Here is a 27,662-nt window from a genome sequence, read left to right as displayed (position 1 = left end):
TTTAAGATTTTTAATTCATATGGAAAACATGTTAAAACGTTTACATTTGCACTGATCAGACACAAGCTCTGGGCGACAGTATTATTTTCAGCCAGCAGATGTCCTCAAAAGCACATTTGTGATGTTGCTCTGTGTTCTGTTGCTCAGGTGGTTCCCTTGTTTGCTGTAGAACTGATGCGGAGACTCAACTTGGGACAAAGTCAAGAAAAACGTTTGAATCTCTCGTCAAACTCAGCAGGAAAGATGACTTTGGAAGGCTGACTCTGGAACAGCGACCCGGTGAAATGCAGCTCTGTGAACAATTTTAAAAACAGTAGGAATACCATTTGTGAAGATGTGCATTATATATAATGAAATGTGAGTGTGTGGTTGACTTATGTGCAAGGTATTAAGCGAAACATAAACATGTATTTTTGAACACTGTATACGCCTAGAAATGAAAACCAAAATAAGAATAAATAAGTAAGTGGACTAGTCTTTTTTCTGATGACCTTTCACCTCTCAGGCTTCAGAGTCTCTACGCCATCACGCATTTCAGAAGGGTTGTGGGTGTGCATGCAAAGTGCAGCTAAAAACGCTTATGACATAGTAATGTAAATGATTTTCTTCGTTTTCATCGATGTTGATCTGAAATTTGAAAGATAATACATACTAATCTAGATTTCTATTTCTAATAAGAATAAAGTGACACCAGCAATTCAGTCTGTAGAGCTTTTTTCCTCATTTATTTCTAGCGAACATCATTTAACAGATTCACAATTTTTAAAAATATACATTTTTGTAGCTTTAACATTTAAAAAAAAATAAACAGATTAAATCTTCTCTTTGAAAAAAAAGACAAACTAAAGTGAGAGAGAGTGCTGAATCAGATGAGATACCCGTATCTGAGTTTAAAATACTTTCATCATTTTCCCTGCTTTCAAACATATACAGTACACAAAACATGAGATGGGAACAAAAGCGTACAGTACACAGGGGTCAAGAGCATTCACAAAGCATCATGTTCCAACGTGTTATTAGCACCATTACTCTTCAGCCCATCCTGCACCTTTTACTCCTTCCATCATTCAGGTTTAATGGAAAAACACCACGAGTGTCGAGGCGAAGTGGCACAGACCTGTCTGTGCGTGGGATTGTCTGTTACGCGATTTTCATTAGTGTTCTCCCTTTCTCAGAGATAATGTTAAGAACATATTGGAGGGTAATGCCTTGATGAAGAAACCATGTTGAAATGACTCCCGGTGATGAGAATGGAAAAAGGCGAAGAGTTGCTCATACATTCACTTTGCCCGCCAGACCGGCGAGAAGACATCGGCTCAGAAGCAAGAAATTAAACAAAACAAGAAAAAAATGCATCGCAAGATTGATAAGAGATTGCATTAAATCTGTTTAGCATATTTACTGTATATAACATTTGTAATGTATTATATATATTTATATTGTCAATTTTTGTATATTTCTGTGATTCCTCAATAGCTTTTAGTTTTATAACACTGATTGAAAATACCCTGCAGCAGTGACTTTCATTAAGTAGGTGTGTGGGACAACAATAACAAAAAACAGAGTGAACACACACACACACACACACACACACACACACACCAGTGCTTGATTGTCTCACTGATAGTCTTCAGTGTGTTAGTTAAGAGTCCTCCGCATATCTTTGAGCTTCTGCTCCTTTCAGGGCTGTGCTGAGTACAGTAAGGCTGAGGGAGAGGAGATGAAAAGAGACAAGGAGAGGAGAGGAGAAGAAGAGAAAGGTGCAGTGGGTGACAGAGAAGGGGGGGGGGGGGTAGAGACTAATCACCTGTAAAGTGTGTTTCCTATTGTTTTGTATTCCTTCCCTGCAACCCTGCCTTGAGGTCTCTCCATTGTTTTTCTTTCTGGGTGCAAAAGAGACAAGGAGGGTGTGTATATGTGTGTACTTGGGTGTATATGTGCACGTTTCTACTGCCACTTCATTAGCTTGGAGCCATGAGGTAAATCCAAGAGCCTTTCATCAGTTCCAGCTGAGGGAAGAATGTCTGGAGCAGACCAGCGCCGTTTTCGAGATAGTCGCTGCTCTTTAGCCGAAGAATCTGCAGCCTGTGAGCATGGAGGGTTTGATGCAGATGGAGATGGTTGATGAGCAAGAGGGGGAGGCGGGGGTGGCATCTCCTCCCTTTGTGAACTGCTCGACTCTGCTCCGGCCCTGGAGAGGGGCTGTGTGCGGTGGGCCCGGGAGCTGGCACGTGTGTGTGTCTGGTGAGTTTGGGTGGGCGTGGGGGTGAGGGCCAGGCAGACGTCACCTTCTGTGAGCTGACGGCATGGCAAGCCATACAGCTGTGTGGTTCTCTGAGGAGAGCAAGAAGACCAGCCTCTGTCTTGTACAAAGAATGGATACTCCACCAAGACCTGCAGTAACTCCTAAAACCAACAAACAAAAAACAAACAGGTGTGTTCAACTCAGCCAGAAGCAACTTTCCTGGTTTAAGCTGTAATGTAAACACAAAGGTAAGGCAGAAAAGGGCTCAAGAGAAAGCTGACCTGAGTGTTGCGATCTGCGAGGTGGACCTGCAGGTGGCTGAAGCCCTCAGTACTGCTGGGAGAGATCAGCAGCACAGTGCAGGTGCTGAGGTGGAACTCCGGGGATGTATCTGCACTCCTCAGGAAGTCCTCGGTCCGCAGCTCCTCCACCCGCTTCAGTCGCCCACTGCCCAACTCAATCAGAGACCCCTTGGTGAAATGAGGTAGGATTGTGGGTGAAGATGGGCGAAGGGCTGGGGATGAGGTGTGGGGATTGGAAGGAGATATCGCTCTCCCTTTGTCTCTGTCCCTGTTGCGTCGTCTCTCACGCTCACTTTCTCTCTCTTGGTCTTTGTCCTGCTGCTGCTGTTGCCTCTCTTTGACCTTACCTCGCTCCCTGTCTCTCTGAAGGACCTTCTCTCTTTCTTGGTCTCTTTGTGACCTGTCATGTCTGTTAGGCAGATCCAGGGGTGAGTGTGATGAGTTCCTCAAATTGTGCTGCCTGAGTCCTGGCTCCCTGTGCAGGTTGTACGGAAATGTTCCTGAGGGGCTGTAGAGTGGGAAGGTTTGAGCCTGAGGCCTTGGGTGAGAAACCGACCCTAAGGAATAGTAGATATGGGCCTCAGTTTGTGTGGCCCCCACACGTGACAAAAGTCCGCCTCTGCCTGTCCTAGAATCTGGTCCAAGGGGATGGGGACTGGTGGAGAGTGAAGTAGAGCTGGTCTTCCCAGAATGATGTCTTTCCTGCAGAGAAGAATGTTGCTCAGGCATTTCTTGAGTTTGCAAGTCTGACAAAAAAGCTCCCCCAGGGTGGACAGGGGAGGTTAGATCCTCCCGTTGTCTTCGTCCACCGTTGGCATGGGAAGAATGTGGGCTGACATTCAACCTTAGCCTGTTGCCATCATTCCCATATTCTCCTATGAGCAGAGGTCTGGTGGTTGAGGCAGTCCTGCTGCCTGGCCCATCCAAGCCATTGGGCCTCTTGCTCAAGTACCTAGGTCTTACTTCAACTAAGCCAGGGTCTTGGGGGAAAAGGGACTGAGGGCTAAATAGGTATGAAGTGGAGAAGAGCGATTGGCTGTAGTCCCGCCGGCCACTGTTAACATAGGACCACATCTCCCTGGAACTGGCTGGGAAAGGAGTCTTGAATGAGGAAGTAGAGGAAGAAGAAGGGGAAGGAGGCAATGCCAGGGGCCCATCTCCTCTGTACCAACTGGGGGGTTGGGGCAGGGGTGAGACATGTGGATCATCTCTCCAAGCTGGAGACCCAGAGCTCCTCCTATCGCTGACCGTCCCCGGGAAAAGGGGAAGGGAGACAGATGAAGAGTAGCTAAGGGGCCACGCTAATGGCACGGGGAGGCCTGGTACTGGACCAGGAAGGGGCGGGGGGCTTTGTAGAGGATGGAGGCTCAGGTTAGGGAGGCCTCTGTCTCTGTCATTGGCCTCCCTGCCTCCCTCCCCTCTACCAGTGCTCAGCCGACTCCGGAGAGGCACAGGGGGCTTAAAGTCATCCACGGGAACGTGGTGATCAGCAGAGCCTTGCTGAGTATCCCTCTTCTTGGGAGGGAGGCACTCTTTGCTGCGGCCAGGGCTTGGATTCATGGGTGGGCTCCAGCAGCAGTGGGGGCCCCCTGCGTGTTGGTGAAGGCTAGGTCACATGGGCCTCACGGGAAAACGAGGGGCAAGGACAGATGGGAAGGCTGGTACACAGCATCACTCTTGGATCCCTGTTTCTGCTCTCCGACTAAAGCACCACTCACCTAGAGAAACAGGGACAAGGTGGGGAAAAGGGAAAGACAGAAGTAGAAGAGATTAAGTGTGAGCATTGGGAAGGAGCCGTCTGTTAGGTCCTGGCATCAGCTGTACTTAGGACTTAGCTGCCAGTATGGTCAGACATGCAAACAAACATTCAGCTGTAACAGACAGATGGAGAGAAATCAGATAATCACTCCATCTTCCAAACTCCTTCAAGGAAGCTGGAACCCATCTTTGTTGTGATCTTGTTTTTTGTATAAAATTCATTACCTGCGTGCACTGTGGTGGGGCAGAAACTACCCAACTTACTTGATTCATTCAAACACATTACTCCCACATGTGGGCTAAAAATACACCTGCAGCCAATGAAGCTCAGAAGCAGCACAGTAACACACTCAGAGCCCTCCCAGCAGGAGGGTTTTCATCTCTGACTCTCGGGGGATGATTGGAATATGTAGATATGCTTTTCTACCACTTTCATGAACCACCCCCACAACACCCTCGGGTGCTCTCTGTGTTCTATAAGCTTACTACCAACACCCCCTCACCCCTTCTAGTTCAGACACAGAGAGCGAGCGAGAGGGAGAGACAAACACGTACTCCCTCAAGTGGCTGTAAACACTCCCCCAGTGATAGGCAAAGCTGGTCACTACCCACCAAAGCTGACACAAACACTGTTGATTTTACCACCAGTTGTTGTAGACACAGGCTGTGTGTCTTTGCATGTTAATCAGGCATCACAGCGGGGATGTGGGGAAAATATGTGCCACTGTGTGCAGACATGTATGCCCTGTTGATCTGTCAAAATGTGTCGTATTTCTGTCTGGGGAACAAAAATGTGAATGTGTTTTATTGTTTGGGTCTTTGTGCGCGTGTGTGTTTGTGTTAGAGCGCTTCGATGTGTCACAGATTTTCAAACCTTGTTTCATTCAGCGAGAAGTGCGGAGGAGCTCCACTAATTCTCCTCCAAATGTTTTAAATGAGCTCTTTTGAAATGAATGGCGGCGGCATGAGTCCGGCCGTTCCCCTCCTCCACTTACATCGCTGCTCCAGCTGCACCACAGCGCCGCCCTGCCACCCAGCCCCGCATTCACCTGCAAGTCTCGCAACCGTTAACCAACTCCCCGCAGCCTCAGCATCCGCCACATCATCACCATGGCAACAGGGTCCACACAGGAACACAAATACATGTAGCTGATTAGAAAGGTTAAATGAGGACACGGCTCATTGAGTAACTTGGTCCAAACAGTGGAGTCAGAGTAGAGTCAGCTGTCAGTACGTTTGAGCGGAGGGCTCGTAGTCTCACAGGACGGACGAAATAAACCAGAGCACCTAAAATGATGACGTGTATTTATTAAGTCAACACAAACGTTGCTGCATTTACTGCAACTCTGATACAGAAGGATCTCTTCTCATGACACTTATCAGTAAATCATATTTTGTTAGCTTAAAACGTGGAAACGGTTTCTACGTTTTAAGCTAACAAAATAACACAATGTCTTTTGGACTAACTTGTAGCTGTATTAAAATTAGATTGATTAAAATTTCTAATAGAAAGTATTTAAGAGGTTGGTTCTGACACTTAGGCATCATATTTAGGCAAATACCTTTTCTTATAAAGCTCCACACCTGGTTTTTTATGTTACAGTAAAAATTTCAGTGACAGCTGACTCAGTAAAAAATTAAAGGAGGATATTTGGGGAGGCATGGACAAATATTTCTGCAGCATACATGTGATCAACATTAAAAGATTAGGGTTGACAAACTAAATTCTCAAACCTGGATGTAAAATCAAAATCAGGGATGAAGGGCAAATGGGTCACAATAAGCAGAGTCCTCCAGTTTACCAACACAGAAATTAAACGGTTTAAAGCTATTTCATGTTGAAGGGTCCTCAGGAAATCAGGCGAAAAAGCTAAATGCTGAACAAGTGAAAACCTTCAGCAAAATTCCATGATGAAGAAAACAGCCTCATAAATAAAATGAAGGAATCACGTCACTTCAGGAAAACTGTGTGAAAGTCCTGATGCAACTCACACAAAATCATCCAGCAGAGAAAAGCTATGAAAAGGGTTCAGAAATGTCTGTCTTTACAAACGGCCTGAGCTAGAACGCTTTTGGAAAAGAAAAACCGGAAAGATTTTTCCTATTTAGTTCAAATAATAATGAAAAAAAAAAATTCTAAAATGTTTCGCAGAACAGATTTGACTCAATAATCCTAACAAGTCTAGAATGCACCACGCAGAGCAGCGGTTCCTAAACTTTTCAGCTTCAGGACAAAAAATAAACAAAATACAGCCATCAAGACATGCAATGCCAGATTTGATGACTGAAAACTAAAAAAATGCCAAATAATTTAAGGCATGAAGAGAATTGCTTCAGATCATGTTCCCTGATATGACAACTCAGTTGAGTTTTTCCTAACAGTTATGCTACAAAATGGCTTCAGCAAAGGTTTTTCAATTTTATTTGATTTCTGGAAATCATCTGAAGACCCTCCGTGTAGTTCTCAGTGACCCACAGAGGGGTCCCGACACCAGCTTCAGGGACTGCTGACATAAGAGACACAACTAAATGATGTCTCATTTTAAATATTTCTACAAATATCCAACAACGAAAACAAAACAAACCAAATAATTAATCTGAATAATTTGAAACCTGACAAACGGAATATAAATAAACACAGGACCCTCATAAAAATATGGATTTCAACTTTCTTATAGACTCAATCAAATAGAGCTAAAGTAAAGTTTACTTAATAAATTTAGTGAAATCATTGATTCAAAAGGTCAAACTGTGCAGCTTAATAGAAGAGGCTGAAAATCCTTAAAAAATAAATCTAACTAAAAACTACAGCATAAAAGCCCACCGCAATCTGGTTTTGGTGTTTGTCCTCAGATGACTCTCACACCCGCATCTTCAAAATAGACCTAATATAAACTTGCCAAAGAGTACAACAAAACAAAGAATGCAATTGTGCATGTGGAGGAGTTTGAAAAGAAACGTCTCCTAACAGAATCCTCCTACACGGTGCAGACGTGCACGCAGAGCTGGAGTTTAGCTGGAGCTTCTGCAGCTCAAACAGTTCAGCTCATCTAAAGGGATGGATCGTTGGCATCATGGTGCTGCTCTACATTCCTTCACATGAAACCACCTTAAAGACTTCTCTTCCCAGTATTTAACACGTAAATATTAAAATCATCATGGTTTTAAAGAAAATTGTTGTTTTAAAACTGGTCTTTAACATAAATTGTAAGTGAACTCAAACTTTCAATTTCAAACTTCTATGCTCTACCTCATCCCGCCTTTACTCTTCATGCTGTCAAACACTCATGACCACAAACCTCAGAAACACACATCTGCAGAGTATCAGTTAAATGCTCCCATCAATTTAAAAATAAAAAAACAGAGAAAGTGGAAACAATCTGGTGGCAGCTGGTGTGATGAGATGCAAGACTGACCTTAGTGCAGACAGGAGATGTCCCAGAGTTGCCATTTATATTTAAATCCCCCTCAAAGGGTCAGCACACCCCTCAGCTCATCAGAGCTCCTTCACAGCACCACCGTGGACTAGCAGCAGCCTCCAGCTACGCCCTGCCTCTGATCTCTGGAGGCATGAATAACACCAGCGAGCCCACCAAACTGGAGGAAAAAACTCAGTCTGCTCTCCGTCTCTGTGTCTGTTGTGCTTGTGAGCATGTGTGTGTCAAGAGAGGGTGTGTGTGTGTGTGTGTGTGTGTGTGTGTGTGTGTGTGCCTGTGTGTGCAAAGGGCTGAGGAAATGAGTAATATCTAGCAGTGAGAAACATGTCTGCTATGCAGAGCCACACAGGCAGACCAGTTGCTGCTGCCGCCCACTTGCTTTAATCACTGTGAGGGATACAAACCTGCACACACACACACACACACACACACACACACACACACACACACACACACACACACACACACACACACACACACACACACACACACACACACACACACACACACACACACACACACACACACAGTCAAATGTATGCACAGTCAAGAATGCAGACTATACCGATCATCTGATCTTTCCATTTGCTGCCTCTGCTGCCTTTTATTTCACTCCTAAAGTGTTTCTGGCTAAATGCAATTTTTCACATGAAATATCATTAATCAATCAATAGCAATCAACTCACGAGAGTGTGTCTGCATGTCTGCAGTGACATTTCACAGAAGACATGCTGACACATAAAAGAAACAGAGGGACAGAGGGGAGGAAGAGAGACAGTTGATGAGAGACAGGGAGGAACGTGGTAGGAGGCTCATCCTACACACACTCTCAGACTTAGGCTTTCGCTGCTGCCTCTGACTCAAAACTAAACCTCACATCCATCAAGAACACACAAAAACACACACACACTAACTCGCACGCTGCTGTTGAGTCTTTTGTTTATCTGTAGTTTCATCTGAATTTGTGTCCTTTGTTCTCATGAAAGCTCTCGGTGACGAACCTGCTTGTTAAGAGCTTTTTATGAATACATTTGATTCGACTTTATGCACACACACACACACACGCACGCACGCACACACACACACACACACACACACACACACACACACACACACACACACACACACACACACACACACACACACACACACACACACACACACACACACACACACACACACACACACACACACACACACAGGAGCACTGCAGGGGAGCGCTGAATGATTTGCTTCAGTGATTCAGCTAGTACGGGCGGAGTGTGTCGGCACGGCTGCTCTGACAGTCGTGTAGCGTTCATTCACGTTCACGGCGAGATTTCAGGAGAGCTGTCAGTGCAGAAACAAACCCAGGGTCAGGGAGGGTTGAGCTGTGTCCTTTCAGAACTTAAGAGGAACTTCATCTTTCAAATGAAACGCACAAAATAATTTTTTTAACAACGAGCAGCGAACGAAACATCCAGAAATGAAAGGGTGATCAAAAATGGAGGTGAGAAAACTCAACTGGCTGCTGAAAACACGACCTCTGACATTTTAGTTGATGATACTTTTAATTTCAAAGTGACTGAAGACGATAAACACTGAAGCTGTGTGGGCATGAGGACTGTCTGCTCCTCCAAATGCCTTTATTGAATGTTACCACAGCTTGTTTTGGTTAAATTAAAGTTAAACGTTTATGTTGTCTAATGGGAAATACAAGTAATCCAGTTTTATAATTTAAATAAAATATTTTAAAGCAAATTTAACAGTTATATAATAAAAACATTACTATACATTTACTGTTGACTGAGATTATTGTTCAAAAACAACACAAATACCAGAAGGCAGAGAAAGCTTAGAAAGTTTGCTTAGTTTGAGTGAACAGCTTTCTACCTGTAGGAAATAATTTTTTCTTCCTTCTATAAACAATTTGTGCACCAAAGTTACTTTGGTTATTCAATTTAATCTGAAACATGCTTATTTAACTAGTATTTTAAACAAAACCTTCAACTAGGGTCAAAAGTGTGAAGTAATGGACATAAAATCATAGAGAAATAATTGTAATGATTGTTTATGTATAATATTTATATTTATTTATAGTTAAACAATTAAATGATTACTTATCTGTAAATATATATATAACTCCTCTTGCCTGAGATCAGCCTGCAGCAAATATCAAACCACAAGTAAGTGTTGGACGGAAGTTTGCACAGTCCAGTCAAAATGAAAGAGAAAGAAACACGAACTACAATATAGAGCTATAGAAATCACTTTTGTGTTTTCACTCTTACCTGATACACACGTAAACAAATGTCGAGATGTGCAAACACACACCGTGCTGCCAGTCATTTAGGGCCTGCCTGAGTCATTCTGCTGGTGTAAGTCCTTCCTGTATTTCTCCGGTTTCTATCGGTCGTGCTCTTTAGTGTTGCACTATGTAATCTGTCCATCTTCTCTGTGACACACACACACACACACACACACACACACACACACACACACACACACACACACACACACACACACACACACACACACACACACACACACACACACACACACACACAGAGATACACACACGGGGTCAGGCCTCGACAAGAAAGGTCAAATGAGTCAGACAGCATTAAAAATAAGTCAAGGCCCATACAGGTGAGGCTTCAGAGAGCTTTATGCTTTTATATGTTTTTGTTTTAGGGAAAAAAAGTGTATTTTCTTTATTTTTTATTATTTTAATCTTCTTTTTACCCTCTTTCATTTGTAGCTTTGTATTGGGCATCTGATTATGTTTCAGGCTGTGTGTGTGTGTGTGTGGGGGGGGGGGGATCTATGAAGGATGTCTGATGCAGCAGAAATTTGTTGCTGAATGTAACAGATCTGAACGGAGGCAAGAGTAGAGGAGAGGATGGTGGAAGAAGGACAAAGCTGACAGACGGACTGCCTGATCAACCGGCCGACAGACAGTGAGCAAATTTAGATTTCCTCACCTCTCAGGGGTATTTGGAGTGATGGGGTGATGCAGGGAGGAGGAATAGAGTACTACGGTGGTGGCTTACTCTACAAGAAGCCAGGCTAAGCTGATAAAAGGACAGAGTGATACAGGCAATAGCTTATTGGGCAAAAGGCCAGGCCAGCCTTCAGAGCCCTGAGCCATTCTTCAACAGGATGAGCCAGCAGCAACAGAGTCAGTCACAACCAGGACGGACGGGCTTATGGTTCAGGACTTACTATTAACATCTGACACACACACACATGCACACACACAAGCATGCACGGATGCACACAAACACACGTGGATAGGGTGAGAAAAGCATGCCTTTAGTGGACTATAATAAACAATAACAAAACCAGGTCGCTGACACAGAAGTCTGCAACAGAGAGTGATTCAGCCTCCGAGGTGAGCCTGTAACGTATCGCTGGGTTAATCCTCACGAATCCAAACTGGAACAACCTAAGGCTTAGTATAGTTCTGAGAGGAAATCCCCCCCCCATAGTGGTACAGGCCATTAGCCCCTAGAGTATAAATAGGGCAGCTATGGCTCCTTAAGCTGGCTTTTACGCAATATCGGTTAAAAATATGACTTGACTAATTACATGCAGGTCAGCAAGTCAGCAGAAACCAAACAAAATTCCACCTCATTCTCGTTTACCTGTGGCGGGCCGTCGCTGTGCTCCCGCTTGCGTTCCATGTTTCTCCACACACATGCAGACAGTAAACAAACGCGGGTCAGAGTTAACGTGTGCTTACAGTCTGTAGGTATCTTTGTGGCTGACATCTTCAACTGCGGCCGTTGTTGTCATTTATTGACATTTAGGTGTCTTCTGTAACGAGTTTCGTTCTTGCTATTGTCGTTTTTTTCACAGCGTGAGTCTGATCATTTGAAACAGCAAGAATTCAAACCACAAAGCCCTGAATTTGGTTTCAGGCTGCAGTTATCGTTTGCATCACAGAGGTGTAAAACCCACTGTGAACGTTCTAAAGATTAAATGAAAAATAGTTATTACAAAACAGCTTTGATCTCATATAATGCTGAAGCTCAGCTGACAGTTTCACATCCCTGTTCCTATTTCATTCGTTTTCCACATCTCTGCGTGCCTTGCCCCACCGTGGTGCTGACCGAAGTTCTCGTGTAAAGTTTTTGACACAATTAACCCGACTCGGAGCTTTGTTCCCCGTGCTATGAAGTCTCCGACTCACAAGAGAGGTGAAAGCTGTTGAAACAGGGCCAAAACAGCCAAGTGTGTGTGTGTGTGTGTGTGTGTGTGTGCGTGTGAGGATAAAGGAGGGGAAGTATTTTTCATTCTAATGACTCGTTGCTTTTGGTGCCGTCCCTCCGGTGAGTGTCAGTCAAACGTGGAGGTTTCTCTGTTTCAGCAGCAAAATGTCAGCAAGCCTGTGAGCAGTCTTGACATCTCCATGGAGAGAACATGGCCAGGTCTCTCACTGGTAAGTGGCATTCATGTTCAGAGACACTGTCTAGACTGGCTTCGCAGACATTGTCTTGAGCACGCTATTCAAGGCAACATTGCTATACACTGCCTTTATTAATGCTGCTCCACAGCCCCACCCACAACAACACAGCCACACACAGTCACAGCCGCTTACTCAACACGCTCTTCGTTATAAAAGGCGCTTCAAGTTATGTGAAAATATCACTGAGTGGGCTGAAGACTTATGCGGAAAATTAAAACTCCATTCCACCTTTGTCAATTTCTTCACCTCTGAAAATAGTTTCAGATGAACTCACAGCCAGACGTTTGGGTGAGTGATTACAGAAAGGAAGAATGAAATGAATCACGAGGGCATCCAGCTTCAGGACAGGCTTTCACATCTCCAGGACGACTCTGGGATGTTCCACACTCTGCTCCAAAAACCCGACGCTGTGCAATCTGTTGCATTTGTGCTCGGGGCCCGCCTTTAAAGAAGGAGCAGCCTTAACGCTCTAACAGGGAGAAAGCCAGGCCTGGCTGAGGAACTGTGGGTGTAAGTGGTGGGCGGCAAGGTTTAAAGGTCGTTGACCTCTATTGTAGATGAAGGGTGGAGGAGGAGGAGGACGCCCAGCACGATCGTTCTCAAAGGTTAGCGAGTCAAGGCCGAGGATAACGATCCATGTGAGCAGAAGCAGTGATACCCGTCAGAAGAGACACTCGTGTTTCCTTAAAAGCGTGTACACACATTTAAAAATATGCACATATGTTTACTTCACACATACAGCGAGTGGATTGGAGTGTAAATAGCTTGTATGAAGCATCCCTGCTCTCAGGAGAAAACTTGAGCAACAGGTGTGTCTGTCACCTTTAAGCAGTCTGGCACAGTGTCAGCTGTGTTCAAACACTGGCTTCTGTTTGGGATTATTAATCACACTCCCATCTCCTTGGCTAAGCTCCCAAGCCAAATCTCAAACCAATTTAACTAGGAGAGCTAATCTGGGAGCAGTGGACAGACCAAAGTCCAATGATCACCAAACACCTCAAACGCACATCTGGTTGAAGATAAAACAGATGTTTGGAAGAAGGTCATGAACAATTAATGTCTCACCTGATGTGGAGAGTTGTTTACATGACCCCGATTTGCAGCAAACAAGATTAGATCTAACCTGATAAATAAGCTAAAGGCTAGTCACCATGGAGCTAGTTACAAAGTGAGTATTTTCTATCTTCAAACAACTCTAGTCTCAAAGTTTTCATTTAAATTAGGATAATTTTAACATCATAACCTTTTACACAATTGTTAGGTTTCCACTGCATGATTAATCTGGCAAATGTTAAAATGTTCCACCTAGAAGTGCTGAAAACAGCAAGTTTTACTGCTAATTCTAGCTATAAAATAACTACTGAATAATTTGTGAGTATCTTTAATGCAAAACGAAAGAGTAAAAAGACGGTTTGGACTACATCCATCCTAAGCTACTATAATCCACTTTGTAACAGACATAGCTGTGCCTAGCCATTAGCATGTCAATCCCTATCTGGAACTAGTTTCTATTACTTGGAACAGACATCGTTTAAAGAGCTAGCTACATTTGAATACATTTGTCCATGCCTTTTCAACAGAAACACATTAAGATAATTAATTACTCCCTTGAAACATAAAATGAAATTAGCTAGAAATTGCCATAAAAATGCATTTGTGAAATTATTCAAGCTCTGTTTGTAGCAACTGTGTGAGTTTCCTTACAATAGAAGCAAAAGAGTCAGACAGGAAGTACATACGTAACACACAAACATAACTACACAGTTTCAGCTCATCTGTTTTACTTTTATGTGGGTTTTTAGTAACATCTGCTATAGCTGCACCTTATTGTACAGGAAGGTCATTTATACGGGTGGCGCAGTTGTTAGCATTGTTACCTCGCAGCACGGAGGTCGCAGGTTCGAAACTCGGCTGTGGCCTTTCTGTGTGGAGTTGCGTGTTCTCCCCACTCATGCGTGGGTTTCCTCCGGGTACTCCGGTTTCCCCCACAGATCACAACATGCCCTATAGGTTATAAATTGTAAGTCGCTTTGGATAAAGTCGCTTTGGATAAAAGCGTCTGCTAAATTACTAAACATTCAAAAAACATAAAATAAACATAAACATACTTGGATGTACGTAGATGCTACTGATGCATGTGGAACGCAGACCGCATGAATGTTTTTCAGTTTAAGTCGACTCTTGAAGTTTCTAAATGAACATTTACAATATGACTCATGAATATCCATATTCGTTTAGCACTAATGTAACCTAGAACTCGTTCATTTTATTTGTTTTTATTTACCTTTTAGATGAAGTCTCACCCACCTGTGACCTGTCCTGGAGGCTGAACGTTGTTTGTGATGTCCTAAAGCCTAAAGGTACTTTCGATCATTTTACTTACCGTTAGTGACTTCTGCTATTTTACTGAACACAGTGTCAATAAATATTTTACTTTATTCTAGTACTTCCTAAATATTTTAGTTTCTGACCAAAATAACTATGGCAAAGGCGTGTGTGTGTGTACAAATAACCAGATTCAGTTTGCAAGGAAGCACTCATAAATAATATTCTTTCACGTACATACATGGGGTTCAAATATTATATTAGCATTTATTATTCTGTTACGTTTATTTGATTAATGAAGTCATCTTAAGATACCAAAAATGGATATTTCTCGATTCACATTCTATTCTATTCTATTCTATTCTATTCTATTCTATTCTATTTATTTAAACTGCTGGGTTACACAACTAAAGAAGTGCACGATGGGGAAAAAACACACCAAAGTGCTGGAGGTACAAGGCCCATCTCCATTTGCATTCACGTGGTGGCCATAAACTCACCTCCCTCCAACAACGAAACCAATGAAACTAGTCTCATTTGAGGTGACAAAGTTATCATCCGTTGAACATTTAGGAGAACTGCTGTAATAAGACGTGTGCTGTCAGCTTTACATCAGCAGGAGCAAAATCTCAGTCCAGTTAAACATCTATGGAAGATCATGGAGCGAAGAGCGCAGGACACCAATCAAGCAAGTGGGAGAATATAACTTGATTACATTTTTAATCCTAGATGTCCCGATTTATAGTAGAAAGCAGAATTAAGTACAAGATCAACTGAAGGTGAGTATTTTTATTTTGTCGCCTCTCTGAATAATCCTAACTGAAAGGTGTGGAGCATCTTAAGTGAGGGAAGTGATGTTGATTAAGATGTTTCTGCACAAAAGAAGGAATGACACTTTCTGTTCTGTGAGTGGTTGACATGCCAGACACGCAAAGACATGCAAGTGTTTGCCCGAAGTGTAGGTGTGACTACGAGTGGCAATGAGACACATAATCCCTCACACAGTTGGCAATAATGTGCTGAATGCTTCTTAAGAAAGAAGGGAACAAACCGAGTGCTTGTAAAGGATCGCACAGGTCACAATGAAAGCTGAAGTGCTGCACCCGCAAACTAGAAGATTAGCGTCTTCTTAGAGCCGGCATGCGGAATGCAGTCCAGGAAAATTAGCACTGTGTAAAGTATGCATGCATAGATTCATGCAATCATGCAAATGCACGTCGCAGCATGAATGTACACATCCCTGTGTAAGTTTTCCCTTTCTTCATCTTTCACTTTCAGTCTCCCCAGCCCACCCACTCCTGGCCTCCCTCTCACTCATCTGGGTGGCTGTTTGAGAGCATACACTCAGCGTGGGTGAGAGTGTGAGAGTGCCAGAGTAGAGTATATCACTGCTAGCACAAGATGCAGGGTGTGTGTGTGTGTCTGCCTGTCTGCGTGCTGCTGTAGGTGGAGAGGCACAGCAGGGCGTGAAGGAGCGCTGTGATAATGACAGGCCATGCATTATGTAACATGCAGATTGCATAAGGAAAAGATTATTTTAGGTCCAGATATTGAGGATGTGTACGTTTTTATTTTTTTTCACGTGGGTGAACAGCACTATGTGCTCCTCTTAATGCACAGAATGGGTTTGAACGTTCACAAGCGCACATGTTCGTGTGATTTTCGTTCGAGGAGTGTGTGGGCGTGAGTGAACTACTGTGTGTTTTGTGTCTGTGAGAAGGGGGCATGAATGTTTTCAGATTTCCGTCATCGCTATCCGCATATCAAAACAAGTATGTGGGAATGTTGGCACTTTTTTATGCATAAGGGTGTCTTTACTGCAAAGCTCCCACTCGTTATCACTTTCCGACTTCAGAGAGATCCACTGGGGGGTGGGGGGGCTGAGTCTCCTCAGAGGGCGAAGGCTGAGCAACTTCCAGTTTTGATTCATGTCACGTACTTCAGTTTGAGGACAAGTGTTCCACTACGGATCGCACAGACTCGACACGTTTCTGTCGGTAACTCTGTCACAAGGTTTATGGTCCTGCAGGATCTGCTGTGAGGAGTCACAGAAGTGAGGCGGTGCAGATACGGTTTCTGTGTGCGACTGCCTCGCTCCATGCATGAGTGTGCCCCTGTAAAAATAGACCTCTTAAAGGGCCAGCATTCTCTCAACCTTCTGCCACTAGAGGCCTGTTCTTGTCCTCCGGGTGACACAAGAATGGTGGGATGTATTTTTCAACTAGACGCATAGAAAAGTCGTGCTTCTGCCTCCGAAAAACAAAAGAGAAAACTGAATAATTTTTTCCCACGTATCACTCAAAAAGACACATTCCATTATAGAAACAGGACACAAAGCTTTAGGATTTGAGTCAATAAGCAGCTAAAAAACACAATGTAAAATGATGAGAGTAATATTACAGTTCTGAAGCACCCAGAGCACAAATAGAAACATACATTTGCAGGTTAGTGATATTGTGCTTCATGCGGGAATGTGTGAAAAATACAACATTCAGAAGAAATTTAAAACCAGTGCTCTAAAAACAGGCTTTAGAAGAGGGAATTGCAGGAAGACGTAAAACTTCCTGTACACTCCAGCAGATCATCCTCATAATTGAAATTAATTGAATTAAGTCGTCAGGGACACATGTTGTATGTCTCGCTTGAGAGACGCCTAAAGCTGAGGACTGTCAGGTTTCTCCCATACACAGCATATGGTTTACTGCTGAAGCAGAAGGACGGCGTCGGCTGAAGCAGAAATAGACGTACAGAAATCATAATTGCGCTCGCTGGAGTCATGTGTCTCCATCGAAAATGGTGAGAAATTAGAAGAGGGTTTGAGAAGTGACGGCTGTGCTTTTAAGACACACACATGCACAGACAAACAAGTTTGAAGTCTATATTTAAAAGCTAAAAAATAAATAAATAAGACTTCAAGAAGTTACATTCTCTCTGCACAAATGTGAAGTTAGACTACTGCAGATGCACCTAACTTCTTCTCCCCGCCCTCTCCATCCTCCCTCTGAATCTTCCCCTCACCCCTCATCTGGACCCTTCCCATCCTTCCCAATTTAAGCGGGCTCCTCGAGGGCCCCTGGCTATCTCTGGACCAGGGCTATTTAAGCCCACTGCTCTAATTCTGAAAGCCCTGATCTGCAGTCAGGCTGTGAGATAAACCTCCACCTCTCTCTTCCTCTTTCAGTCTTTCTTTTTCTCACACATTCATTCTCTCCTGATCACTCACACCCTCACTCACTGACACACACACACACACACACACACACACACACACACACACACACACACACACACACACACACACACACACACACACACACACACACATACATGCACGCGCACAAACTTGAGTCGGTACAGCAAAGTCAGTCTCACATACGCACTCAAAACAATTCCAACATATTTCCTCCTTGTTACAAGCTGACTCCAGCTACACATTAAACTCCCACAGCAATCATCACACACTGTTTATCCTGTCAGTCAGAGTTCCCAACACACCTGTGTTCCCTCTCCTTCACACACACACACACACACACACACACACACACACACACACACACACACACACACACACACACACACACACACACACACACACACACACACACACACACACACACACACACACACACACACACACACACACACACACACACACACACACACACACACACACACACACACACACAGCGCCGTGGTCACATACCTTGCCGGGTGCCGTTGCGTGGCTGTTCTCTAGGAGTTTTCTCACTGGATCGGGCAGCAGCTGGCACGCAGAAATATCCAGTTTTGACGCTGAGTCTCTTCCTTCTCTCTACAGCTCAGCCTTCCTTCTCTTCATCCTATTCCTTCCTCTCCTCCTTCTCACTCTCTAAATGCCTCTTTGCTCCCTCTCTCTCTCTCTCTCTCTCTCTCTCTCTCTCTCTCTCTCTCTCTCTCTCTCTCTCTCTCTCCCCCTCTGAGCACGCTGCTTCTCTCTTCAGCTTGTCTGATTTCTCCAACCTCCCCGTTCTGCCTCCTCTCTGTCACACACCTTTTATCTCGCTCGTACAACTTCAGTCTGCTCTCATCCCTCTTAGTGCCTCTCTCTGACACATCAGGACACTTGATAACTTTTTTTTCTCCCCCCTGCCTAATATGCTCTCTGTCTCTCCCTGGCTTTTGCCGGGAGTGTATAATTAGACAGAGCTCAGTGGTAATACAGTCAGGCTCATTGTGGGAGCCTTAGCATTGCTGCTCATGTTTGGCTGACAGCCCAGTGGCTTCACTCATTAACCTCCCTCGAGCTGCACAACGGACCGGCCCACTGCCTCGTGCTATTTGCTGCAACACCTCTGCCTTCTTACCCGCCAGCCAATCAGGGGCTGTGGGGGTGACAGAAAAGGTGTGCTGGCTGGATGCGGCTCTGCAGGTGAGGAGGGAACCAACTGTAATCACAAAGCATTGTCACTCTGCGACAGATGAAGTGTAACACCAGCTGGTCAAATGTGACACACCAAGCTTTTCATCACTCATAACGAGTCACTTCTCTTTTTGGCCTAATCACTTGTTCATGATCTGCGTGCTGGGGCATCATGTGCTTTTGTTTGAGGCATGAAAACCACCAAAATGACCTCTCACACGTCTTATTGTGAAATCACTGCGAGGTATGGGGAATGTCCCAACGAGGCAGTAAGTCATTTGTTGTCTTTACTGTACTCTACGCCCAGTTCTCATCACATGTGACCTGGCATACACTCATGTAGCAGACTTCTTTTTTCATCTCTCTCTAACTTAAACTCAACATTCTGACGTTTCCACGCTCCCGACACACCAGTGTGACGTTTCACCTGAACTCAGAGACACTTGTCTCTTTTCTGTTTCCATCAAAAAGATTTAAAGTAGTTAAATCATCATTTTTCTCTCTAATAGAAAGTAACAACGTGTTCCACGTCGAATCTTAGTGAGCTTGCAGGACAATGGTTTCCATTAAAACAAGTGGAGTACCTGGAATTTCTGGGTAATCCAGATTTCTAAATTTTGTTTATCAGCTAGAAAATTAAACAAATAACCAATGGCATGAATAAGATACACGTGTCAAAGGCAGAGCAAAACAGTGTAAATGTGAATCTTTCCAGTAAATGTCAACAAGTTTAATATAAATCCAACTTCTGCCAAGATGGTATAAAAAGCTACAGCTGTCTCTCAGCAGCAAAAGGATCCCAGGACTGGAAAACTCTGGTAATTATACCAAGATTATCATTGTCATATCCAGTAATAATTAAAAACATAATTTATATTTGCTCTGAGGGATTTTTGTGACCTGGGCGTTTCCACTGAGCAGAAGAAGTTGAATATTTCAGCTAAAGGTCTTCAGTGATTTCGAGTTGAGCCAGCATTATCTTCTGAAAGTTTCTGTTTGACTGGAGCTCAGGAGTGGGAGGGAGATTGTGATCAAACAACCAGAGAGAGTGGGAGGGAGCGACTACAGCATTAATCGAGAGATCACATGGTCCGTGCGTGTGTCTCCGCGTGTGTTCATATCCGTGCGTGTCTCTCTTTGCTCTTGTGATCATTAGGCCCTGTGCCGCCAAACGTCTTGGTATCATTTCCTCTCCCCTTCTCTCTCTCCCATTCTCACTTCTGCATTCGCACTACAACATCCTTTAAAGAGGCATGTAAATAGAAGTGGGAAAAACATCGCTCTAATCGCTGAGTAAACATTCCAAAAAGAAGGTTATGCATGAAGAAATGTAAAAAAGAGACAGAAACAAACTCCATTTCTAGACTGTCTCTGAAATATGCATTCATGTTTTTGGTGTTCCCTGCTGATGCGGTTGGACTGCTTCTCTTCACCTACACCAGTACAGTAGTTGTATCTACAACAATCACAGGAGCAGCAGATTGTGTCATAAATAAATTAATTAGAACAAAAATGATAAAATAACAAGATAACAGCAGGTTTGACGCGTAAACAGTGCTAGCACTGATTTGGGCTTTTATTGCTTGATAAAAGGCAGCAGGTGTGTAAGGACTAATACATGACCCTGTTGACCCCTAAAAAGAGTGCCTTTGGGATATGTGGCTAGTTACTACAAAGCACTCTGAAGACATTAAAGGTTGACCAAAGACTTTCTGTTTTCCATGATGGTCCATGGGTCACCAGAGACGAGGCGTTTCACTGATTCCATGATGTTGGGATTTAATGCAGGCAGCCAATAACACAGAGGTAAGGAACTTAAATATTTGGTTGTCCTGCATGTGTGCGTGTGCCTGCGTGTGTGTGTGTGTGTGTGTGTGTGTGTGTGAAAGTGACTCACCCCGTGTCAGTTACTCCTCTACTAAAGTGTCCTTTCCTTTTTTACTTCACACCTCTCCACTTTGCTATTTTAGGGCCATGTTAGCAGAGCTAGTAGTATCTAGAGAATCACACACACACACACACACACACACACACACACACACACACACACACACACACACACACACACACACACACACACACACACACACACACACACACACACACACACACACACACACACACACACACGCAGAACAACATTCTAAACCCATTGGGAGTGTTTTGGAAGAACTAGAGGAGCTGTGCATCTTTGATTGTACACTAGCTGACTTGGTGGAGCTGACAGAAATACCCAGGGTTACTCACAAAGTGAAAAATATCATATTGCATAAGATGGTGAGAGGGCCCGACCATGTCAATGCAACAGTAACTCTCTCACCCACAAACACGCACACACATTCTCTTGTACTCACACAATCATCAACTCAAATAGACACTAAGGCACCCACCCACACACACACACACACACACACACACACACACACACACACACACACACACACACACACACACACACACACACACACACACACACACACACACACACACACACACACACACACACACACACACACACACACACACACAATAATGTCCTCATTGTGTCCTGCGGGCAGAGCGGGATGGAGAAACTAGAGCTGAGGCAGAGTGCTGACTCAGGGAACAAACCAGTCACTGAGAAAGTGTGTATCTGTGTGAGAGAGGGGAGGACAATATGCTTCGTGGAGGCCTCTCGTGTGTGTGTGTGTGTGTGTGTGTGTGTGTGTGTTTTCAGTTGTATGTTTTAACATTTTAGGAATTAGAACGAATCCTTTGGTGTGTTTAATCAAATATGGGTGACGGTGGCACAGGAGTTAAGTGCTCGCCCATTCGGAAGATTTCAGGTTCAAGCCCCGCTCGGTCTGTTGCTGTTGTTGTGTCCTTGGGCAAGACACTTAACCCCCCTTGCCTGCTGGTGGTGGAGGGATCAGTGGCACCAGCAGACCAGCAGACTCTCCTCTGTCAGTGTGCCCCAGGGCAGCTGTTGCTACAATGTAGCTCATCACCACAAGGGGTGTGAATGTGTGTGTGAATGGTTGAATGACTGGTTGTGTTGTGACGTGCCTTGGGGGGTTCCAGGACTCTAGAAGGTGCTATATCAAATACAGGCTATTTAATATTTATCAAATGTATTCGAGGTACAAAAACACAAATTCCATGATGTCATTGTTGTAATATATATACATATATATATATATATATATATATATATGTATATATTTCACCTAAAAGTAGCATTATTGTTTCATTTTAAATTTGATTCTGCAATTTTTCAACATTGGTAACTGTAGAGAATTGGGGGGTTTAATTATGACCAATAAGATGTGATGATTCTATATAAATATAGAATATCAAGCGGAATGATCTTTAAATGTTCAAGCAGAAAAATTTAGGATTCTTTGCTTATTCAGGGACCATACACTACAATAACACACTTTGTATTAATTCAGACAGAGTCAAGTATATAATAAAAAAACTTTGTTTTTTAGACTAATTATAATACATGACAAGCTATGAATAATGTGATGGAGAGTATGTGTGGTGATGGAATGTGACGTAGATGTTTATTTGAACCTTTGTATCTGGAAGAAACTGTGAGGTCTGGGTGTTAAAGAATTTGTTCTGCTATAAACTAGAGAGTTTAATATTTATAGAACAACATCAGACGCAATCTGTTGTGTCTACGTACCCTGATGGAGACACTCTTTTGGATCCGAGATGTCGGGGTGGGGGGGGGTCGGGTGACCCCAAGGCACTGAAGTTTGTAGATTAACCGCAATGCCACCAGGTGGGTCCAGAGATGTCTCCAGGACACAACAAACAGGTGGACTTGTTTTGCGTCTCAAATGGATGGACTCTTAAGGAATCGTGCGGCTGTGTCAGCTTGCAGCGTGTAAACAGGTTTGACTGTGTGTCAAAGAGATGTTTCAAAAGAGGCTGGTTCCGAATTGGCTACTTCAGAGTGTCAGCTGGAAACTGAGTAACTCGGGCAGTCACTCTAGTTTTAATAATCTAGAGTTAATCATTTCTGCAAATCAGAATTTGACGTGTCGGCGTTGCCGAACATCCCTCAGAGAACCACACCTTCCAGATACAAGATGTTCTTGTTCTGTGGATAAAGAGTCTTTAAACTTTATTTGAGATGGCCTTAACCTGAAGTTGCATCTAATGAACATTGTGTATGAGTGTAGATAATGATTCACTTGTTAAATAAAACATTACTGATCATAAAACATTAATGGATCATTCACGTTTTATTCAGAGGGAGGAATCCTGCAGTCTTATCAGAAGAAAGCTTTGCTTGGAGACATAGGCTGACAGTCTTGTCTTCATGGAATGTGTCACACCCTGTCCAGTCTCCCCTTATGGTTTAGTCTTGTGTCTCTGTTAATTGCTCCCACCTGCCTCTCGTTTTCCAATCACCCGAGCTCCCAACCCTCTTGTATTTAAACCCCTTCAGTTCTTTGTCTCGTGTTGGATCATTGTTTCTATGTCCTGCATGCTTCAGATTAAAGTTATAGTAAAACGTTCCTACCTGTCTGCCTGTTTTCCTCACTCCGTTTGGATCCTCACCTCATCTCCACTTCGCTCACCGGCACGTTAGTGGCAGAATGATCCAACCCTGTAAAGGATCCAGCGGGGAGATTCTCCCCTGGGAGTGCCTGCACCAGTTCCTCTACTCGGACCACTGGCTGGCTTCTCCTCCTCCGGCTTCGCCTCGCTGCCGACGCCGTCACCGAGCTTCAGCCTCGGCGATCCTCTCCACCCTCCCGGAGCCAGATGAGAGGTTGGACCGGGAGACACTTCCAGATCACTCCAGCTTCGTGGGCACCAGACTGGCTGTGTGCTCCCCTGGAGCTGGCCCACGGCATTGGGAAGGAGGCCGGGCTCCACCGTCACCCCTGGTACCGGGACGGAGCCGCGAGCTCGCCGCAGCTCCGGCTCGCCGCGCCAGCTTGGACCCGCCCCCAGTCAGACCAGCAGTCTCGCTTCCGGTCCAATCAGTGCGTCCGTCATCTGCAGGCGGAGGAACCACGCCTACAGCCCAGCTGACTGAGCTCACCGGTCTCCAGGCGGAGCTTGGCCGGATGCGTCAGCTCGTCAGCCTCAAGGAGTCCCACCTGGACACCCTGTCCTCCCCGAATCACCAGGAGAGGGTTTCAGTCAAGCCAGCAGCTCCCTCGTCTCAGAGCGAGAGGAGCAAGCCTGCAGTCCACCCAGCAGTGCTTGCCGGTCTCCGAGCTGAGCTGGCCCAACTCCATCAGAGCCTCAGTCTCCAGGAGCTCCAACTGGACACTCTATCCTCCCTCCTCTCCCAGTTTCCAGCAGCACCAGTTCCCGGAGGTCGCACCGCATCCTGTTCCAGCGGTGGTCCCAGTGGATGCACCACATCCATTTCCCGTGGTGGTCCCGGAGGTCGCACCGCATCCATTTCCAGCGGTGTTCCCGGAGGTCGCACCGCATCCGGTCCAGCCTGTCCAAGCGGTCCCGTCCGTGGCAACTCCTCCTCCACTCCAGAAGCCGGCAGTCTAGCAGCCGGTGGTCCAGAAACCAGCGGTCCAGAAGCCGGCGGTCCAGAGGCCGGCGGTCCAGAAGCCGACGATCCAGAAGTCGATGCTCCCGGACCAGAAGTCGACGGTCCAGAAGTCGACGGACCAGAAGTCGACGCCCCCGGACCAGAAGTCGATGCCCCTGGACCAGAAGTCCACGCCTCCGGACCAGAAGTCGATGTGGTTGACGCCTCTTCCAGTCCTTTGGTCTATGCCTCTTCCAGTCCTGTGGTCTATGCCTCTTCCAGTCCTGTGGTCAACGCTCTTCCAGTCCTGTGGTCGATGCCTCTTTCAGTTCTGTGGTCAACGCCTTTTCCAGTCCTGTGGTCAATGCCTTTTCCAGTCCTGTGGTCGACGCCACTTCCAGTCCTGTGGTCAACGCCTCTTCCAGTCCTGTAGTCGACGCCTCCTTGTGTTCTGAAGTCGACGCCTCATCCAGTCCAGAGGTCGACGCTCTCTCCAGTCCAGAGGTCGACGCTTTCTCCAGTCCAGAGGTCGACGCTCTCTCCAGTCCAGAGGTCGACGCTCCTTCGTGTCCAGAGGTCGATGCTCTCTCCAGTTCAGAAGTCGACGCTCTCTCCAGTCCAGAGGTCGACGCTCTCTCCAGTCCAGCGGTCGACGCTCTCTCCAGTCCAGAGGTCGACGCTCTTTCCAGTCCAGAGGTCGATGCTCTTTCCAGTCCAGAGGTCAACGCTCTTTCCAGTCCAGAGGTCGATGCTCTTTCCAGTCCAGAGGTCGACACTCCCACGTGTCCAGAGGTCGACGCCCCCTCGTGTCCAGAGATCGACGTCCCCTCCAGTCCAACGTCTCCGCCATCTCCAGTCCGGTGGTCGATGCCGTCTCCAGTCCGGTGGTCGATGCCATCTCCAGTCCGGTGGTCGACGCCGCCGTCTCCTGCCCGGTGGTCGACGATGCCGCCTCCAGCCCAGGGGCCGACAATGCCGCCTCCAGCCCAGAGGCCGCCGCCGCCGCCTCCAGCACAGAGGTTGACGACGCCGCCTCCAGCACAGAGGTTGACGACGCCACCTCCAGCCCAGAGGCCACCACCGCCGCCTCCAGCCCAGAGGCCGACGCTGCCGCCTCCAGTCCAGAGGCCGACGCCGCCGCCTCCAGTCCTGAGGCCGCCGCCGCCGCCGCCTCCAGTCCAGAAGTCAAGGACGTCTCTGCCTCCGGTCACCGCCAGTCCTGCCCTCATCAGGCGTGGCCCCCTAAGAGCCCGTCGTCACCTCCTCCTCTGCCACAGACGCAGGCCCCCGGACTCTACTGGTCCCTGCCTCCTCTTCCTTGGTCCCTCTCGGCCCTCCCTCCGGGTCCCCCTCCTCCCGCCCTGCTTTGTCGTCCTGTGGGCGTCTGGAATCCGCCCTTTGAGGAGTGTGTGGGGTGGAGGGGGGGGGGGGGGGGGGGTACTGTCACACCCTGTCCTGTCTCTCCTTATGGTTTAGTCTTGCGTCTCTGTTAATTGCTCCCACCTGCCTCTCGTTTTCCAATCACCCGAGCTCCCAACCCGCTTGTATTTAAACCCCTTCAGTTCTTTATCTCATGTTGGATTATTGTTTCTATGTCCTGCGTGCTTCAGATTAAAGTTATAGTAAAACGTTCCTACCTGTCTGCCTGTCTTCCTCACCCCGTTTGGATCCTCACCTCATTTCCGCATCGCTCACTCGTACGTTAGTGACAGAATGTCAGCAAGCACAGCAGTGTTTCCTGGGTTGTAGAAGATAGAATATAAAATCCACCTAGAAAGTGGAATTATTTCTGTAGATGGCCGGCTGCTATGTAGGTCAATATATAGGTGAAAATTGACCCTTTCCGGACGTTACAGTTACCATGAAAATAACGATGCACCCTTCTGATTCTGTGACCTGTTAAGAACATTTTCAACCTGCAGAGGACATGTCAGCATCTTCACTGAATTGGTTTAAAGAAATGTTCTTTTTTCTCTTTCTTGAAGCTTTTATACTCATCTGCAAAGTAGCTTTTTCAAACTTTTGCTTTTTCAAACTTTGAATTTTAGCAGGTTTGTCATCAAAGTCATTGCTTTTGGTGCATGATTTTCTACAACAGAATCATATTAATAACACAATTTATTTGAGCTGCCAGCGAGATTTTTAAATGCAAATCAGTGGATTTAAATAATTATGAAAGTACTGTGTGCTTATCTGCTATCATATCTTTAACAGAATTAAACATGGCTACATCTTTTAACTGCTAATTTACTCAACATTTCCTCTGATATGTTGTGTTCTTTTGAATTTTCCAGAGGGGATTTCTGGATTAAGGAGAGGAGCAGAGCGTCACCTGCTGAAAAAAACGTCTTCACTGGAAGAGGTAGATTGATTTCACTTGTAGAGCTGAGATTGCTCAAGTTTTGACATCCATTTGTAAAATGCTTTAGAAAAATAAATTTGGCAATGCATAAACATGAAATGTGGTTGCTAGGAAACATCTGTAATCTGTAATGTAATGTTATACATTTGATGGTGTCTGGTAAAAAACTATTGTGTAAATATTTTATGATAACACTTAGTTTATCTGTTTATACTTTCATAAAAGTAAACATAAGTTTGTGAGATGTTTTTGGAAGAACCTAGATTTGTGTTTACTCTTTCTTTACCTCAAAGACCCAGATCGGCAAAGATGAGGAGAAAGTTGAGAGTTGATCAAGTGCCAGACCGTTGGATCCACCTGCTGAAAAGCAGAAGAAGCGTTACTGCTGTGACCATTGTGACAAGAGCTTTAGTGGTCCATCACAGTTAAAACGTCACCAGCGGATCCACACTGGAGAGAAGCCATATCACTGTGACCATTGTGGGAAATATTTCAATTTATCATCAAATCTCAAATTCCACCAGCGGAACCACACTGGAGAGGAGCCATTTTCCTGTGACCAGTGTGGTAAATGTTTTAGACAGCATGGGAATCTGTTCATGCACAAGTCGACGCACACAAAAAATCAGCAGTAACGTTTGTGACCAGGTCAAAACCTTTAAAAGGTCAGTGTGTTAATAATACAAGAAGATATACAAAGAATTTTGATTATTCAACTCTCAATACAGTAAGAACAGGAATTGGTAATTCAAGTTATGAAAGTTTACAGTTGCAAAGGTTTGACTACACAGAGTATAAACTACAAGATATGCAGGATGACATTGATCCAGATAACAATTTTTACACTAGAGTACATAATCATTGTGAATACTATACTAAATACCAGT

At 45.1% G+C, this 27,662-nt stretch overlaps 2 protein-coding genes and 1 long non-coding RNA gene across 8 annotated transcripts in view; 2 read left to right on the top strand and 1 right to left on the bottom strand.

The window, feature by feature from the left end:
• The window catches only part of irf10 (interferon regulatory factor 10), a 20,930-nt gene extending 20,229 nt beyond the window's left edge, over positions 1-701 (top strand). For all 4 annotated transcript variants that reach the window (XM_054746083.2, XM_054746082.2, XM_015968307.3 and 1 more), the window contains one exon: positions 148-701. In XM_054746083.2, coding sequence (XP_054602058.1) covers positions 148-261 — 114 coding nt within the window. In that variant the 3' untranslated portion in view covers positions 262-701. The remainder of the gene's footprint in view (positions 1-147) is intronic.
• On the bottom strand, positions 698-18,798 carry zmp:0000000926 (ataxin-1-like). 3 transcript variants are annotated; one of them, XM_070545029.1, is made up of 4 exons: positions 11,369-18,127; positions 10,013-10,176; positions 2,527-4,265; positions 698-2,406 (listed from the first exon to the last, which is right to left on the bottom strand). In XM_070545029.1, the coding sequence occupies exons 3-4, from the start codon at positions 4,105-4,107 to the stop codon at positions 1,948-1,950; spliced, it is 2,040 nt and encodes a 679-aa protein (XP_070401130.1). In that variant the 5' UTR covers positions 4,108-4,265; positions 10,013-10,176; positions 11,369-18,127; the 3' UTR covers positions 698-1,947. The 3 variants fall into 3 exon arrangements, with proteins under 3 accessions (XP_070401130.1, XP_015823789.3, XP_015823790.3); XM_015968303.3 differs by lacking the exons at positions 10,013-10,176; positions 11,369-18,127 and adding an exon at positions 18,221-18,798; XM_015968304.3 differs by lacking the exons at positions 10,013-10,176; positions 11,369-18,127 and adding an exon at positions 7,722-8,142.
• On the top strand, positions 12,072-27,662 carry LOC139063343 (uncharacterized). Its single transcript, XR_011516720.1, has 5 exons — positions 12,072-12,165; positions 14,484-14,552; positions 20,660-20,722; positions 26,708-26,775; positions 27,069-27,662. It is a non-coding gene; the product is annotated as an uncharacterized lncRNA (long non-coding RNA).

Source organism: Nothobranchius furzeri, chromosome 15, assembly GCF_043380555.1.
Source record: "Nothobranchius furzeri strain GRZ-AD chromosome 15, NfurGRZ-RIMD1, whole genome shotgun sequence".
Classification (NCBI taxonomy): domain Eukaryota; kingdom Metazoa; phylum Chordata; class Actinopteri; order Cyprinodontiformes; family Nothobranchiidae; genus Nothobranchius; species Nothobranchius furzeri.
This window is presented reverse-complemented; position numbering and strand designations above follow the sequence as displayed.